The sequence below is a fragment of the Neolamprologus multifasciatus genome, chromosome 2 (genome assembly GCF_963576455.1).
Source record: "Neolamprologus multifasciatus chromosome 2, fNeoMul1.2, whole genome shotgun sequence".
Taxonomy (NCBI): domain Eukaryota; kingdom Metazoa; phylum Chordata; class Actinopteri; order Cichliformes; family Cichlidae; genus Neolamprologus; species Neolamprologus multifasciatus.
The window spans coordinates 29,848,844-29,865,040 of record NC_140440.1 but is presented as its reverse complement, the minus strand read 5'-3'; the positions used below and the strand labels follow the sequence as shown (position 1 = coordinate 29,865,040).

At 39.6% G+C, this 16,197-nt stretch overlaps 1 protein-coding gene across 1 annotated transcript; it reads right to left on the bottom strand.

The window, feature by feature from the left end:
• Positions 1–225: 225 nt before the first annotated feature.
• On the bottom strand, positions 226–15,683 carry LOC146524767 (E3 ubiquitin-protein ligase RNF38-like). Its single transcript, XM_085172878.1, has 12 exons — positions 14,169–15,683; positions 9,714–9,766; positions 9,355–9,536; positions 8,158–8,602; positions 7,310–7,450; positions 5,314–5,502; positions 4,565–4,726; positions 4,344–4,444; positions 3,283–3,361; positions 3,060–3,181; positions 2,519–2,618; positions 226–1,248 (listed from the first exon to the last, which is right to left on the bottom strand). The coding sequence occupies exons 1-12, from the start codon at positions 14,452–14,454 to the stop codon at positions 1,186–1,188; spliced, it is 1,923 nt and encodes a 640-aa protein (XP_085029004.1). The 5' UTR covers positions 14,455–15,683; the 3' UTR covers positions 226–1,185.
• Between the last annotated feature and the right edge of the window lie 514 nt (positions 15,684–16,197).

Sequence of the window (16,197 nt, the reverse complement as noted above, 5' to 3'; positions counted from 1 at the left end):
GGTCTGTAGTTTCATGTTTAGAAATCCAGCAAACCAAACATTATTTTATTTTTAACATTCAGCAGCAAAAATTAAGGGGAGAAAAAAAAAGAATATACAAATTACTACATTTAAAAAGTTCATATCAAGCCTTTTATTTGGTATACAGATATTCATAGATTTATACAGTTTATATATAGAGAGAGAGCAAGTTTTTATATATATATATATATATATATATATATATATATATATATATATTTATATTTATATTTAACATGTGCCACTGCAAAGTCACAGACAAAATTATTTTTGCCAAGAAAAAAAGGAAAAGAAAAATATATGTGCTTAATTTCAAAGTAGTGCTGTGAAGCTTTTAATAAAAGATGAACAAAATCGGAATGATGAGGTAACTGCAAGGAAGGAAAATAACCATTAATAATAGTTGAATAATAATAATAATAACCATAATAACAATAATAATAACAATAACAATAACAATAACAATAACAATAATAATAATAATAATAATGAACTGAACAAATAGGCAACCAAGAACTATAGTGGCAGCATGGACCCTTAGTGTCAAACTAGAGAAAAGGTTTAAGTCTATAACATACATACACACATAGTATGCATACAGACAGTGCATAAACATACAAACAGGAAGTAAAGTCAGTCACTCATGAGAGCAAAAAGCTCTCACATGTTGTTTACTTTTCTCAACAGAAAACTCAGACATGCTTCAGGAGATGTTAAAAAAAACAAAACAAAACAAAACAAAAAAAAAAACACTCACACTCTCTCTCACACACACACACACACACACACGGCCCTGCATTACAGAATGGGCCCAGCAACAGTTGCACAGGTGTGGTGCATGCATGTGTACGCGCCCGCACGCGCACACACGAACACACTACAGCGGGAGATACTAGAGGACTTCTGTGCATTTGCATGGTAGAAAAGTGCGAGAGGAAGTCATCCCATAAAAATGACATTACATGTACGAGGGGACGCAACATTTTGGCAAAGAATGAAAAGAAAATAGGAAGAGAGAGTGCTGCACAAACATAAGATTATGGTCACAAATATATAAGGTTGTGGTGTGAGAGTGTGTGTGTGCGTATGTGTGTGAGAGAGAGAGAGCAGGCAGTGCTGAACATGTCTGACAGACATTAAGGAGTGTCTGGCTCCCTCGTGTGGTCACTCTGAGTCTCTCTGGACCTCTGAGGCATCCGCTCGACAAATGGGGCACGTCCTGTTGGCCTGAGGGAGAAAACGTTAATTTAGGTTTGAGAGATGGTCCTTATATTCAATCAGGATACTGATTTCATGGTCGCACACTTAGATATTTAATTTTTTAATCAATATGTAACCCTTTTAACCCAATTTACACTGAGGCTTTGTGCAGTGCAGCGTGCCTCTAAATCATAAGACTGGTATGATCAACAAGAACTTGGTGTTCAAGAGCCTCATTTAGCATTTTCACTGGGAAATCACATGTTTATGAAATCTTCAGCACCTTCTGACTGTAGTATCATGGGGTTAGTGCGAGTTCACAGATTTCAGTAAATCAGATAAGATGAATTTAGAAACATTTCAACACACTTGGACTGAGACTTGCTTCTGCTATTTATCAGATATCTTGAAGAGTGAGATTCTCACTAGAATCCTATAATTAAGAGGTGTCTGTGTATCTTAATACATGTGTGCTTGGACTGATTAGGTTTGTGCCTTTCAGCAACTTCCAAAAGGTTTTTTCCAGGTATGTTATGTAACACTTTGCTGGGTGACTTCTGCCCTGTTCACACATGGTCACGAATGATGTTATTACATTTAGAAAGCTCTAATTTACACTTGACATTAGAATTCATCACCACATGTGTCTCAAGTGACAACCTGTGAGCTTCTCTCACTTTACTGCTTCATTTGCAAAAAAATAAAAATTTAAAAAAAAAAAAGTGTGCCACTTCTCTCTGCAGAGACCAAAGCGATGCAATTTTCAATACTAGTTTGCCAGAAATTAATGTTAGAAGAAGAAATCACTACAATATTAGACTCTGCTTATTCTTTGATACATTCCTGGCAAACCAGATCACCCAAGGTGTTTAACACACTCATAAACTGTTTTTATCATTTACAAACATTAAAAGGCACTGTATCTCATTTGAGAGCCAATGAGCTCACTGTTATGCTTGCACAGAGGTCATCAATGAGCAGGCAGTCTTTCATAATGAGGCCTCAGGCACAATTTCATGCTCACTTGAAAAACAAAGTGGCCTTATGTGGCTGAGACCAGCTCAAAATCTGGTTTAGGTTATCAGATCATCCCTTAAAGTGTCTTGAGAGGACTCAAATTTACACTTGGAGTGAGCACTTATTTTGATGTTAATGCCATGTGTGAACAGTGATGTGAATCTGTTGCCAAACAATGCGCAATAAACCTTGGCTAACTTGGCTAACTTGGCTAACTGTAAATGTATGTGTGTAACAGAGATTAGCATAAACTGGTGGGCTTCATGCTGGTCACACGTACCCTCAGCCACTTGTCGACGCACTTTCCGTGGAACTCATGACTGCAGGGCAAAACTCTTAGCAGTTGACGCGACTCAAAATCACTCATACATACCACACACCTGCAATGAGATAGCTATTAGCACACAAAGTACAGCAAAAGAAGAGACCTTTTTGACACTTTCTAAATGACAGACAGTGCATTCAGGCAGATTTAGTTAGGCCAGTAACTTAGGGTATCTGCGGAAATTATTTTGAAAAAGGTCACTTGGATGTACGCTTTACTAAAAAAATATGCACATTTTGAATTTGAACATATTTCTCATGGTATCCAACCCCATCAGACAGAGTTTATGGGTGACATTAGCAGTGTGTTAAGCCCTCAGAAGCTTTCAAAACTATAAATATGCTAAATAAAATGTACAAAGACAGTCTGTTATCGATAAAAGTCCACAATGAGATTCTCAACCCTGAGTAGCTGAAAAAAATAAATAAAAAAAATCATAATGAGGATAATTGTCCATTATTAGCAAGTGCATTGTTTCTAAAAGGGCAGTACTCACAGTGTTTGCTCAGACTGATGGTTATTTGGATTAAATCGATAAGAAGGAAGCTGTTCTATGTCTCCCTTGGTCAGTCCTCGGAGTTTAGCCTCTCCCAGGCGCTCAGCGAGGTTCAGCAGAGCCTGTGGGAGGAAACATCAGCGACAGTAGAATTAGAGTCTTCCCCCCACCCCGCACACCAGGAAATGCATAACCAAAATGCTAAAGAATGGCAAGAACAAACCTCATAATTTTCCACTTCACCATCATCGACATCCAGCTCTAGACTGATTGCAGGACCTGGCTGGACTGGCAGCATTGATCTACAAAAGAGCGATTTAACACAAACCAAAACATTAATAACATAGTAGTTAATTCAGCTCTTGAATCATCACAATACAAAGTTACATTTTGTACTTCACATTACAATAAAGTTATGTTTTGTTGTCACTGCTTGGCTGTATAGTACAAAATAAGGAAAATTAAGTCAAGGTGGCTCACAAACAGTCAAATCCAGGAGTGGAAATTGAAAAGTACCTGTAAAAATGACAAATATCATCTTGACCTTAAACACAGTTTGGATGAAGACTCATTAGGGGATCAGTAAAATCTAACCAATACACTGCCTGCACTGCAGTCACTGTATTCTTTGTTTAAATAAATAAACTCTGTATTAGTTCCTTAGCCTCAAGGGGATTTTCAATAACCATGCTCATGTCTCAGTGGCTGCATCTCATATCTTGACTTTATTAATTTGCTTTTATCTTGTGGGTGTGGACAAGATTTGTTCTTCAGTTCTGTTAAACACGCAGCAAAATTAACATATTTATCAATAACACACTAATAAATTCACATTCCAGCAATAAATATCAGGTCATGTATGATATGCAGGGTAAATTAAAAAGAATGAGCCGATTTAAAAGTCATTTAATTCTGCAGCTGTCCACCGGTCATGACTGAAACACATACAGTAAGAAAGAGGGAAGTCATCAGTTTCACGTGATTGTAGGTAAGTAGCATAACAGCAGTGACTCCAGACATGGTCACAAAAGTATAGGAAGACTTTGACTATCATGTGGACATATGCTGTCTGTCTGGTGGGTGACGCACTGAGGTTTTGAACATAAAACTTTATATTCAGCCATGTATTTTAACATTTACCACAAGCTTCTATGTCCATTACTTCAAAAACAATATAATCTTTTGAAATTAGATTATTCTTTCTGATACACTCTGGATATTTGTCTAAAGATAATTTTTAAAAAAAAAATCATTCTAAGTGAATTTATTCCCTGTTCTACTTACAGGAAGTAAGGCAAGAGGCTGGGGTGGTAAGGCGAAGGTGGCAGCTGCTGGGAGCGGTACCGTCGCCCTGGGAGACGGCGAGGAATGAAGTTTGGATAGGACTAGGTGGAGAGATACAACAAATACAAGTCAGATGATTTGCACAGCATTACTTTTTTTTTTATATATAACACTTCAAGGGATGAAATAAACATATTTTATAAATTATTGTAAATGCTCACCACTCCAAAGAATTCCTGTGGCAGGGGGTCATGGGACAGGAAGTGGAGTTGTGTGGAGTGTGGGGTGAGTGCAGGGTGGGTGGCAGGAGGATAGTGAAGCCCAGCACCCAAAGACAGATGCTCACCAAGCAGCTCAACATCATTCTCTATCCTCTGTAACGGCTGAGGAGATCAAGGACAAAATGTTAAAATTCAAAACATATAGGTGATATTGCCCAGGATTTTTCCTGTCATTACAGCATAAAAAGCAACTTAACCACTTAATAAATTTAATTAAAAAGTTTCAACCTTTGAAATACAAAGCAAGTGTTTTAAAAAAGGGATAAAGAAAAGAAATAACTGAATTCAGAAAAAAAAAACAATTGAATTATCTCTGAAATCGTTTTTTAATCAGTTAATTGGCAGCTGCTTTAACATGTAGCCAATGCAAATGAAATAAAGTGTTAGATTAAAGCTGTGCAAAGACAAAATGTGCACAAAAGAGCTGTCGATACCACAGTTTCATTACATATACTCATTTGTTACTAAAACTCAAGAATACCAAAAACTGCTTCAACTCTAGTGTTTAAAATATGCATCACCCATTTAGCTTGAACTTCGTAAGACGTTTTTATAAAGTTTACAGTTTTTGAAATTCCAGGAGGAATTTTGAAAGCTTCCCAGAAAGATCTCGACTGTGACTAACTACTAGCTTAAATTAAAACACCTAATACAAAAGCTGTATTTGATACCAAGGTTTCCCCACTCACCGAACGGGCCTGCTGTGCTGGATATGGTCCAAACTGTCCAGGCTGAGGCAAATGAGGTGGATGGTGGGAAAGATGTGTGGGGGTATGGGTGAGATGAGGTGGGGGGAGCAGGAAGGCCGGATCACTGGACAATAGTGATGGGAATGGGTAGGGCATTGGTAAGTGCTGCACAGAACAAGTCTGAAGGACCTAGCAGAAACACAAAAGTTTCACTTGTTAAAGTATGTTACAAAAAGGATTTCTTACATAAATAAATAAATAAAAATAACAGAAGAAGATTAAGTAATATTTAACAGACATGATTTGAATTCATGTCAATAAAATGCTTATTTACACCTATAACTACTTTAATGTCAAAACAAAAAATTAAATACAGTCCTGTGAAAAAGTAAGTACACCTTTGCCACTTCCAAATTAGGCAGTGACGTAGATGCCAGCTGGTGCTAATCAAATGCACTTGATTAAATGAACATCAACAAATTATGATCGGCTCTTTAAAAGCAGAAGTTTTGGCTGTTTGTTGGTTAATTAGAAAAGGAAAGAACAAGCATGGGTTGCCAAGAGAAAGCCTCTCTAAAAAACACATCTGAACAAACTACAACACTTCTGAAGAGCATAGTTTTTTGTGTGCAAATCATGCATGCATAAAATGTATGCATAAATTGATAATACCTTTGTATGCTTTTGTTCATACTTCACGGAAAAATTCAGAAATCCCTCTGACCATGCGTGGGATCAAAACTACTACCCTTTTTTTTTTTTTTCCCGCACTATAAGGCGCACTTAAAGTCCTTTAACTTTCTCAAAAATCGACAGTGCGCCTTATGTATGAATTCTGGTTCTGCTTACTCGAACCGATTTTATGTGATACACAACGCTCAAAAATCTGTCAAAAAATGTTTTAGTACAACTTTGGTAAGCTACGAAGCCACACCGCTTGATGGATTGTCGGAGTATTACAACTACCGTAGTCAGGAGCCTCGCAGAGTAATCTAGGTCCAAAACTCTGTCTGCTTCAGGTCCCAAAGTCAAACGAACACTGCGACATCACAGAGTTAAAAACTGTCTAAATTCTTTCATCTTTAATAAAACAATCAGCGTTAACAATGAAGTTTAACATCCAGGCATCCATGAAAACAGAATGTATTAAATTTAATGGAGTTAGAAGCGAGCTCGCTAGTTTCCACCTAAACATGATATACCATGTTCTGACTGAGAGATTTCTGAAATAATTAAAATGTACAGCTCTGCTTTCACTTCCAATATAAATAAAAACATGAAACTAAACAGCAGTGACTCAATAAACGTGAGGGTTCCGGATGGTTGGGGACAAATGCAATCGCATGGCAGGATGCTGTAAAGGGACCAAACTTCAGTCAGGAGAACAACTGAGAAAATCCATCCACAATACGAGGTTAGTCATTAATATACAACAACATGGGAATAGAGCAGCTGCGAGAAAATTCAACATTAATGAATCAATGGTACGGAAAAGAGGAAGCAAGAAGAATGAGTTGAGTAAAGTTTGAGTTATCTGACTGTTTTGTTTTGCCTAATGTGACTTATGGTCCGAAAAATACGGTACTATTTTTTATTTTTTTTTTTATTACCTCCTTCAGGTAATTATTTGCAGTTTTCCCAGAACATCAGCCAGAAAATTCTCAGAATTGCCATAAAAATAACTTGCATGTAAAGAAAACAAAATACTAAAGAGAAAGGCCATCTTTTCTCTAGACTTTATCCTTTTAACAAACATATTCTTGTATTCCTCATTTAATATAATCTTTTTTATCTTTTCTTTTTCTTGTAGCCAAACTTTTATGTTTTTTTTCTACCTTGAGTCTCGGGTGAAATGATATTCAGCTCAGATATTCAGTTTAGCAGTTTCTTCCTTAAGAAACTGTCACTATTCTCCCCATTTCACCATAAGGTTAAAACAAAAAACAAAAAAAAACAGAAAATCACCAAAAACGTGCAAAAAAGCAAAAACACTCACGGGAGGAGGGACGCTGCACACAGGATAGTGTTGACCACTGAAGACCACAGAGCATGCTGGGATCTGCTGTGGGGCAGAGCGAGGTGGCAGGCCTGGTGGTGCTCCCGGTGGAGTCACAGGATACGAGACTGGAGCCGAACCCTAAATATGGAGATTAGCAGAAAAAAGGTCGGCCACTTTATGGCTGTAAATTTTAATTAAAAGCTGGATAGCTGGAGTTAGCAGACTTAATCCACATTGTCCGAGTTGTAAATAATAAATTTTAAAACTTCATGGATCACTGCTAACGCCACAGATTTATACTTGTTGTGGAGCACAAATCAAGCAGATGATAACCCTGTAATTTCCCTGCAGCTGAAAACTCGTTATTCCATTTTTTTCTTTTTTGTGTTTTCATTAAATCCATTGTTCATTATGTTTTATTTTCTAGAGACAAGTTCAAAATGCTTACTTTAAGACTGCGGGATATGTGCATTAAAATATATGTATTGATTTATGTAAAGATTATGTATGCATGCATGTAGAGATGAATAAAACACACAAACAAGCCAGATATATTAACAGACTATCCTGCATTAACCTTTTACCTGTATGATCAAAACAAAATTATATTACTCATTAGTCTCCATCTACAGCCATAAATAGGTTTTAACACCCACGAGTGATAGGCTTTCATTTTCACATTGACTTGTTTGCATCTTAGAGTGTTATTTGCACCCAACTCTCAATCTTAAGCAGAGTTAAAAAAAAAAACAAAAGGAGACAAAAGCACAGAAAATGATTCAGTTAACAGCAATTCAATTATTTTTCTTTCCTAAAACAGGTCACATCATCTGCTTTGAACCCACCTGCTCATGAAGATCCAGCACCACACTGCTCTGTTGCTGGGAAGGGTGGGCGTGTGGGTGCTGTGGATGAGCTGCAGGGTGCAGAAGCCTGGGAGAAAGGTTTGGAGACTGGTGAAGAGGCCTCGGGGAGGGATTTGGAGGATGGTACCCAGGGCGTTCTTCAGGCCCGGGCCCTGCCCCAGGCCCTCGGGGAGGCTGCTGGTTATAGGGTGGGTAGCCCTGTGGAGGAGCTGGATGGCGGTAGTTTTCATCCTGATGGCCAGGTGAAGGGCCGTTGTGGGAGTGCAGGTGGTGGTGGTGATGATGATGGTGGGCATTGGGGTGATGGTGGTGGTGGTGATTGTTGTTGCTGTTGTAGTGATGATGGTTGTTGTTGTTGTGGGCATGGTGGTGGTGGTGTCGGGTCAGACGGTCTCTCCGGCCACGCTGACGTCTCATTGGAGGGCTGAGGTGGAAGAAAGAAGGAAAAACTAAAGAAGAGGCAGAAGGAGTTATGTTGACATTTGCATCATGAAAGACACCCGATAAGCCACCTATGGCAACATGACTAAATTCCTGACTAAAACTTTAATTCCTAATTCATTTAACCAAATAAGAGTCCAAACCACTCAACAGGCAGATTAGTATTCAAGTTATTAAGCTTTCTGAAATGGAATTTTTCATTCAGATATTCAAATCAATTCTAACATTCAGACAAACTGCCAAATACACTATAACAAGTGAAAATTCACAAATGCGTGCAGATTGCAATGCATCAGAGCAAATTGCTGTGTATCTGATACCTTAATACATTCAAGTATTTTGTTTTTGTAACCTCAATAAACCTTCCTGATTTAACACATCTGATTAATATAATTATACTAGAAAATATGAGAAGACAAAAAATACTAAAATTTATTCCATTCACATAGAACACAGGCACTAATATGCCACAAAAAATAAGTTGCCAGCTGCCACTACTAAAACTGAGCATAATAAATATTAATACAGACAAATTCTAAGAAGCGCAATAACGCTGTTGTCATAATTCTTTCAGTTTTTATTCAATAAACAACTTAAGGTTTGGTTAGAGAAAATGTGAACACACAAAACCTAGATTGGAAGATCTCCAATCTGTCATAAGTCATTACATTTACAGGCTGAAAAATGAAATTTATTAATGAAGTCTGTTTGTATGCATTTGTGTCAGACACAAACCTGCGACGGTTTCGAAGGGGTGTGTGGCATCGCTCTGGCATGTAGTGGGGGTGTGGTCTGCGACTCGGCGGCAGCTCCCAGGGGCGAATGGGAGAGGAAGGAGTTGAGGGTGGGGCGGAGTTTAAATCTAAAATGGACTGCTGGGAAAGACGCTGCCTTTTTGGGCTTGGGCTGTCTTCCATCTGGACACAGAGGTGAAGGAGGAGAGGAAACCACAATGGTCGGTTAGAGGAAGAAAAGAAAAAAGTGAGAACAATAAGGGAGAGGATGAATAAGAAAGAGAGCACAATGAAATACAAATTCTATTTAAACCAGAAAAAGAGCAAGGAAAACAGGCGGTGGTCATGTTTCATACTTACTTTGTCCCGATCCTCGCTGCACACGTTATCTGGATGAAAATGTAGCACTCCTCCTGCCGGCCGCACAGATTTAAAAAAAACAAAAAACAACATAATCAGATAAGACAGGACTGAGGAAAACATCACAAGACACATGGACATTTGCAAGCCAAGCCGAAAAAAATACACCACCCGCAACACACAAACAGGTAACTGGCTGCCTCTGACATTTCATTTTCCTTTTCTTGCCTAAACATTTCTACAGACTTCACACCACAAAGTCCAACGTAGAAAACAAAAATGTGACATTTTGTTACACAACCAGAAAAGTGCTTTTCCCTCCGATAGGGTTTGTCTTCTAAACAAACTTTTAAATTCTCTGCTTTAAATGAGCAGACAAGAAAGCGAGTCATCTCTGGAAGATGTCACCCTGGACGTCTCCTCGCTAGCTGTCACAGCAAAGTCACTCCCTCTGAGCTTACATTAAAAGTCCGTGCACACACACACACACACACACACACACACACACACACACACACACACATACAAAAAGACAGCCACAATTAGGCATGTATAACACGCCAGAGCAACTTTTTGAATTTTAAAATGTGACCTACTTCAAATGCAAATAACTACTTTACCCACTTTTGTAGCATAAAGAAGGGAAATTATTGATAATGAAGATAAGGAAAATAACTAACATCAAAAGCGATAATAGGTGCTATTCCTATCATGCAGTAGTTCCAAGCATTTCCTGAATTCAGCTTCTCAAATGTGAAGATATGCATTTATCCTGCAATCTAAAGAGATCCTTTTGGCAAATTATGATGGACATGCTCATTACTACTTTTTTTTTTTTTTTGCATTTCACAATACATTTAACGACTGAACCCCCTAGTATTAGCCCATAAACTGGAGTGACCCTATACCTGCTGACTATCCCCTTCACGTACAAAGTATTAGCAAGAATCTTGGCTTCAAATGTCATGTTGGCCCCACTTTTAGTGTGCTAAAGATTTTCTAAGCAGGTTAGTAATGACAGCTTTGTTTCTGATAAAGAATCTCTTTTGTAAGATCAACAGAGCATCACTAAAAAGGATTGAAATTAGTATGTGCCCCCCGCCAAAAAACAACAACCTAAAACTAAAAATAACATTGCTGAATAAACCACTAATGCTATAAACGTAATCTCAGAAAAACACAGTGCTCTCCTATCTGTTTATCTAACAGTCCACATGTGCAGTCTGGAAGCAACATGTGCATGCAGACCTTTCAGCAGCTTAAGAAGGATGTCCTTGAACTTGGCTGACAAGAGTTTCCTCTAAGCAGTTCCCCAAAAAACCTTTAATCACCAAAAAGAGGAGGGGGGGGGGGGGGACTCCTCCCCTCATGCTTTTCTGTTTCTTCCTCTGTAAACCTCTCTCATCCAGACAGCCCTTTCTGCCTCCTCAGAAACAACAGATCTGAAGGCAGCCCCCTACCCCTTTCTTGTCTTTGCGACGCCACTCCAGAGCCATGTGAAGTCTGCTGATAGTGACAGCTCAAAGATGCCCCGCTAGTGGCTGCGGAGAACACAGGGATGGGTGATTGAGCGTCTAGCCAACATTTGGGCCAGTACATTGGCTTACATGTTTATTCATCAAACCATCCCTTTTTCTTTAGACCTCATAGGGTTCTGGGCCTCAGATGGCCATGCAGTTTATGCAGAATTAGGCCGGTATATGCTGATTCATCCCGGGAAGCTAGGAGAGGGGATGGTGAGTCTGACTGGACAGGTTCTGTTGGTGAGTAGACGCGACCTTGCTTCCCTTCGAGCATGGCTGCTGATGGGAGACTGACACCATTTCTTTTACAACAGACAATTGAGTCGAGCAGGGTTGTGAACTCAGAGCATCGGCTGTCATCAAGAAGCAATTTGTTCATGCTCTTTAGCTGAAGTTCAAAAACTTCAAGTATCATGTGGGAGAGACAGGACGTAATCAGAGAACCACTCGATTTACAAATAGAATCTGCAGACGAAGATGTGTAAATATGTAACTACAATGTCAGCCAGCTATTACAGCCATACCAAGTGACGACATTGCTTGAAAATGGAAGAGAAAAAACAGGAGGGGAAAATAACAGAGGTAAGGCAGTTGGATACATTTTTAACAACCCCAAATCCAACCCTGTCACATACTGCATAAAGTGATGCCAAGAGGCGTAATACAGTGACATGTACAAACAAGACCTGGCAAACAAAAAAAAATCTGTGATGCACTTAAATATACACAGTGTTGCTTTGCTTACACACAGAGCACATTTTACACACAAACCCCTGCCACAAAGGATGAGGCATGTGCAGCTGCTAAGAGGAATAAGAAGACAGCTCACACAGATGGGAAATATAGTGCTGAAGTCATTCACACAAACCCTACTTTGGTCTGTCAATTTGGGAAACGTGTGTTTCTGTGAGAGTCCGTCTGTGTGGCTCATTTTGGCTGTTTGGCAACAGTGCTTCTATTACGACATGGCACCATTAAAAGCCTGCTTTCATTCATTCCCTGCACTTTTGTTTGCCTTTGAGGGAAGCCAGTCTAGTTTTACAGAGGGCTTCCAGTCACTTTTCACTGGAAACTTGCTGAACACTAAGGAGTGGTGCCAGTGGTGAGATAATAAACAAAGAGGCTCATGTGCAATCTCAAATGTTATTTTCTTTTATGAGAGTTTCATTCACTTTTTCCTCTTCTGTTTACATTTTTTTCTGTTGTCTCCTTGACACGTTTGGGTTTGGTAAAGAAACACCGCTAATTGAATAAACCTTTGATGTAAACCGGACTGTACAATTAGATTTGATGTGAGAAAGTGAGGAAACAAACAATGAGCCCACACAACTGCACTCAGCAACATCAATCTTTACTTGTTAATGGCTAAATACAGTAAAGAAAGACATATTTGACTAATCTGAGACAATATCAAGCTTTACACAGGGTGAAATGCAAGTTGAAGAGTATAATGCTTAAGGATGAAACAAGGAAAACTGTATAATGCCAGCCTGCACCACAGCACTGAAACTAAAAATAAATCACTATCAAGAAAAGGACAAGCCTTGTTTCAAGGCTCCAACTGCTCTATTAATCAGACTCCTCTCATACATGTCTTGCAGAAACTGAATAACAGCATGTGGGATGTCTTAACCAGTGGGCTCATGCATTTGTCTCTGATCTGATAAATGAAATTGCACTGCTGCTCTATAGCGAACACGATTACAGTCTGAAGAACTTATATATTTGTTTTATTCAATGTCAAAAGCAATTCAACTTTATCGCTAAATATCTCTATCTAGATAACAGTAATCTGAATGTCTTTGGTGTTACTTTCCTTATACTGTTTAACTGCATTCATACGAGTAACATGATGTGACCTGGAGGCCTTCAGCACAACTGTGCTTGGATTAGCCTTAGGAAAAATCTGCAGTGTGAAATGTCTACTAATAGCCAAGATCATTTGCATTCTGAGAATATAGCCAGACAATGACATACAAGGAAAAGTTTGTGACCTATTTGCACTCTATTTCTAGAGATGTGTGAACAATGCACACTCCAAGACCCACTGCAATAAGAGATAACCCGTTTCCTTGATCCTTAACATGCATTTTACATTTTTTTGTATTTCTGTAAAGATTAATAAAAGCAATTCTACAAGTTTAACCTTTGTATTTTTCAAAAAAAAACAAACACAAACAAACATGCCCCCTGCCAATTTTAAATATACTTTTCCCCAAATGTGAAAAAAGTCAAATATGCTTATTGAAACATCAATCATTCATTAACGGTTACTTGGATGATAAAACTAAGACATATAAAAGTCATAGTCTTCCAGTTAAGCTACAAATAAGTTTATACAGGGAGAAGTTGCAGGCCAATAGAATAATATTATTTTTGATTTATCTGCAGTGCTTAGTTTCTACTGTGGGCAAGGCAAGTTGAATTCTTGAAATAAAGTTAGCTCAGGAGGTAGAGTAGGTCACCTACTAATCGGAAGGTTGGGGGTTTGGCAAGATAGTTTGGCAAGTTGGGCAAGATACTAACCAGAAGCTGAATGTCAGATAAAAAGCACTTAAGCATAGAAAAAAGTGTTTGTGTGAATGGGGCATGTTGAATACAGTGCTTTGAGTGCTCAGAGAGAGCAGAAAAGCGTTACATAAGAACCAGTCCATTTTCCAATGACATAAAAGACAAAGTTTGTGAACTTGGTTTTCCCTATTTACATGAGTAAACGCTGACCAAACCTCTAAAGAAAAGAGACTGCTGCCTACCGAGCAGCGACCCATAGCTGGCCTTTCAAGCAACAGCTGGCAGTGAAAGCACCAAGCCTTTTAAGCTGCTAGTAATGAGGCTGCATCCCTCAGAGGAGGGATCCATCCTGTGTTAGTATGTAATGTAGATGCAATGCATCTAGCCGGGCTGCAGGCCCCGACTACTTAACCCTGCTTACCGGCTCCGGGATGCCTGTGAGCTCCGTGTGAAGAATGGCGCTGCGCCCCTGCGGACAGGTAGCTCCCCTGGGTGTGCTGCTGCTGGTTCTCGGGGTAGCTACGACCTCCGTGGTGCGGCGCCCAGCTAGAGTTGCTCTGCTGCGGGTAGTTCACCCCTCCGCCGCTGGCGCTCATCAAGCCCCCGTTACCGATCGCGTTAGCGCCGCCGTTGCTTCCAACGCTGCCGTTCATGGCGAAATGAAAGAAACCAGACCGAGACCGCGAACGAGTCCTCGGGGGGTCCATGGCTAGAAAAGGACGAGGGCGGTGGTGGATGTAATGTGACGTACGGGCAGGTGCCTCGCTCTTTAGACCGCTTTTCCGTCTCTCTCTCTACCCGCCCAGTTACCTCTGACGATCACCTGCTACTGCGAGTGTTTTCTGAGGCATTTAAAGCTATTGTTTTAATGAGATGAGACACCTGAAGGCAGCAGGTTCAGGGAAGCACAGCCCTCGTATGTCGCACAAGCACCATCTGCATCGACTCCATCCACTCTTTCCCCTTTTTTCTATCGGTGCTGCTCAACTTAACGAAAAACCGCTTATTATTTTTCTTAAACCATAAGGATTCAAAATTAATACATCTGCATACAGTACAACAAAATTATGTTTTAACTCTTCGTTATCGTCAGTGCTGTCCTCATTACTAGAACGGTTTAATCATTTTCTGCGTCTCTTTTGTGTTTTCACAGTCAATAGTCAGGCTTTCCCCACATTAAATAAAAGTATTTTATAAGCACTGGTCGCACAGAATTAAGTCTTATATCAGTGAAACCATTGTCGAGACTTATACTTAGGAACAACTGAAAATAATTGCCAGCTCTGTGCCACCAAAAAGCCAGCTAAATAAAACACTTCGATCCGACAACACAAAACATAAGCAAGATGGCTAGCTGTAAAGCGTTAGCAAACTAAAAAAAAAACCAAAAAAACGGCCGCCCGGTAGTTGCTTGCAAAATAAAGTTATTAGCATAAGTTTGTCAATAAATTAGAAGTAAACCACAGCGGCTTGCCTACAGTAAACAGAAAAGTTACACCCCTCTGCGTTTGCTAACTATACCTGCTCGTTCATTAGCATAAATTCGATTTTCCAGCTAGCCCAAGGCTAACAGGAAGCGGGGTCTAGAGGGGAAAACAAGTCCAACAGTGCCGACATTACGAGCTAGCGAGCGTCGCTCCGTGTCAATGTCAGGCTGGTCGGTGAGCAAAGCTAAATAGCGAATATCCAATCTACATGAAAAAGCGAACAGCTACCTCGTCCGTGAACTGAGGTGGACAGTATATGTCTAATTTAAATCCCCTCTCGCATTCGCTATCGAGTGTTTTCTCTGGTCAGCGGGGAGTGTAGTGGAGATCAATCAATGGGAGGTTCGCATCGCTGTCAAGTCATCATCAATCGATAGCAGAACGACATTTTGCTAAATTGCTTTCTACTTTTCATATAAAATTATACAAAGTCGCTAGAAAGGAAAAGTGAAAAGTGACGAGAGCAAAATATGTCTCATTAGCATGCGCCAAGGTCGACTTTAACTACTGGCTTGTTTTCGGAATTGACTATTTTTGTCTGGCCAACCGCAGGCATCAGCTCCGCTCATTAATTATTCAGCAGCTTCAAAGCAGAAATACTATGAGACAAGGCTTTGAGAGCCGCTGGCATCCCGGGGCTTTTTCAGCTGGATGTGCTCTACATACACGGATACTCACCAATGCACTGCGTAAATCTAAATCACTTTATTCGGTTTCCACGCAGAAAATATTTATTCTTGTGCTGTGATCACAAATTATACAGTACTGTCCAAAAGTCTTGAGTCATTATTCTTTATAGTTTTCTAAGAAATGAGAAATAGGGGCAGCAAACATACAGGGAAATACGGTATATCAGAAAAACAGAGTTTGTACAATGGTCATGAGATTGAAAGTCAATATATGTTATGGCCACCTATATTCTTCAACACAGCCTGAATTATCTTAGGCAAGCTTTCCTGCAAT

What these genes read in the sequence shown, in the direction of transcription:
- LOC146524767 (XM_085172878.1), bottom strand. Translation starts at nt 14,454, where the DNA reads ATGGACCCCCCGAGGACTCGTTCGCGGTCTCGGTCTGGTTTCTTTCAT. An exon ending in AGCCTCTTGCCTTACTTCCT is followed by an intron (nt 3,362 to 4,343) that starts GTAAGTAGAACA and finishes GCTCTTTTGTAG; the next exon opens with ATCAATGCTGCCAGTCCAGC. An exon ending in CATCAGTCTGAGCAAACACT is followed by an intron (nt 2,619 to 3,059) that starts GTGAGTACTGCC and finishes ATCTCATTGCAG; the next exon opens with GTGTGTGGTATGTATGAGTG.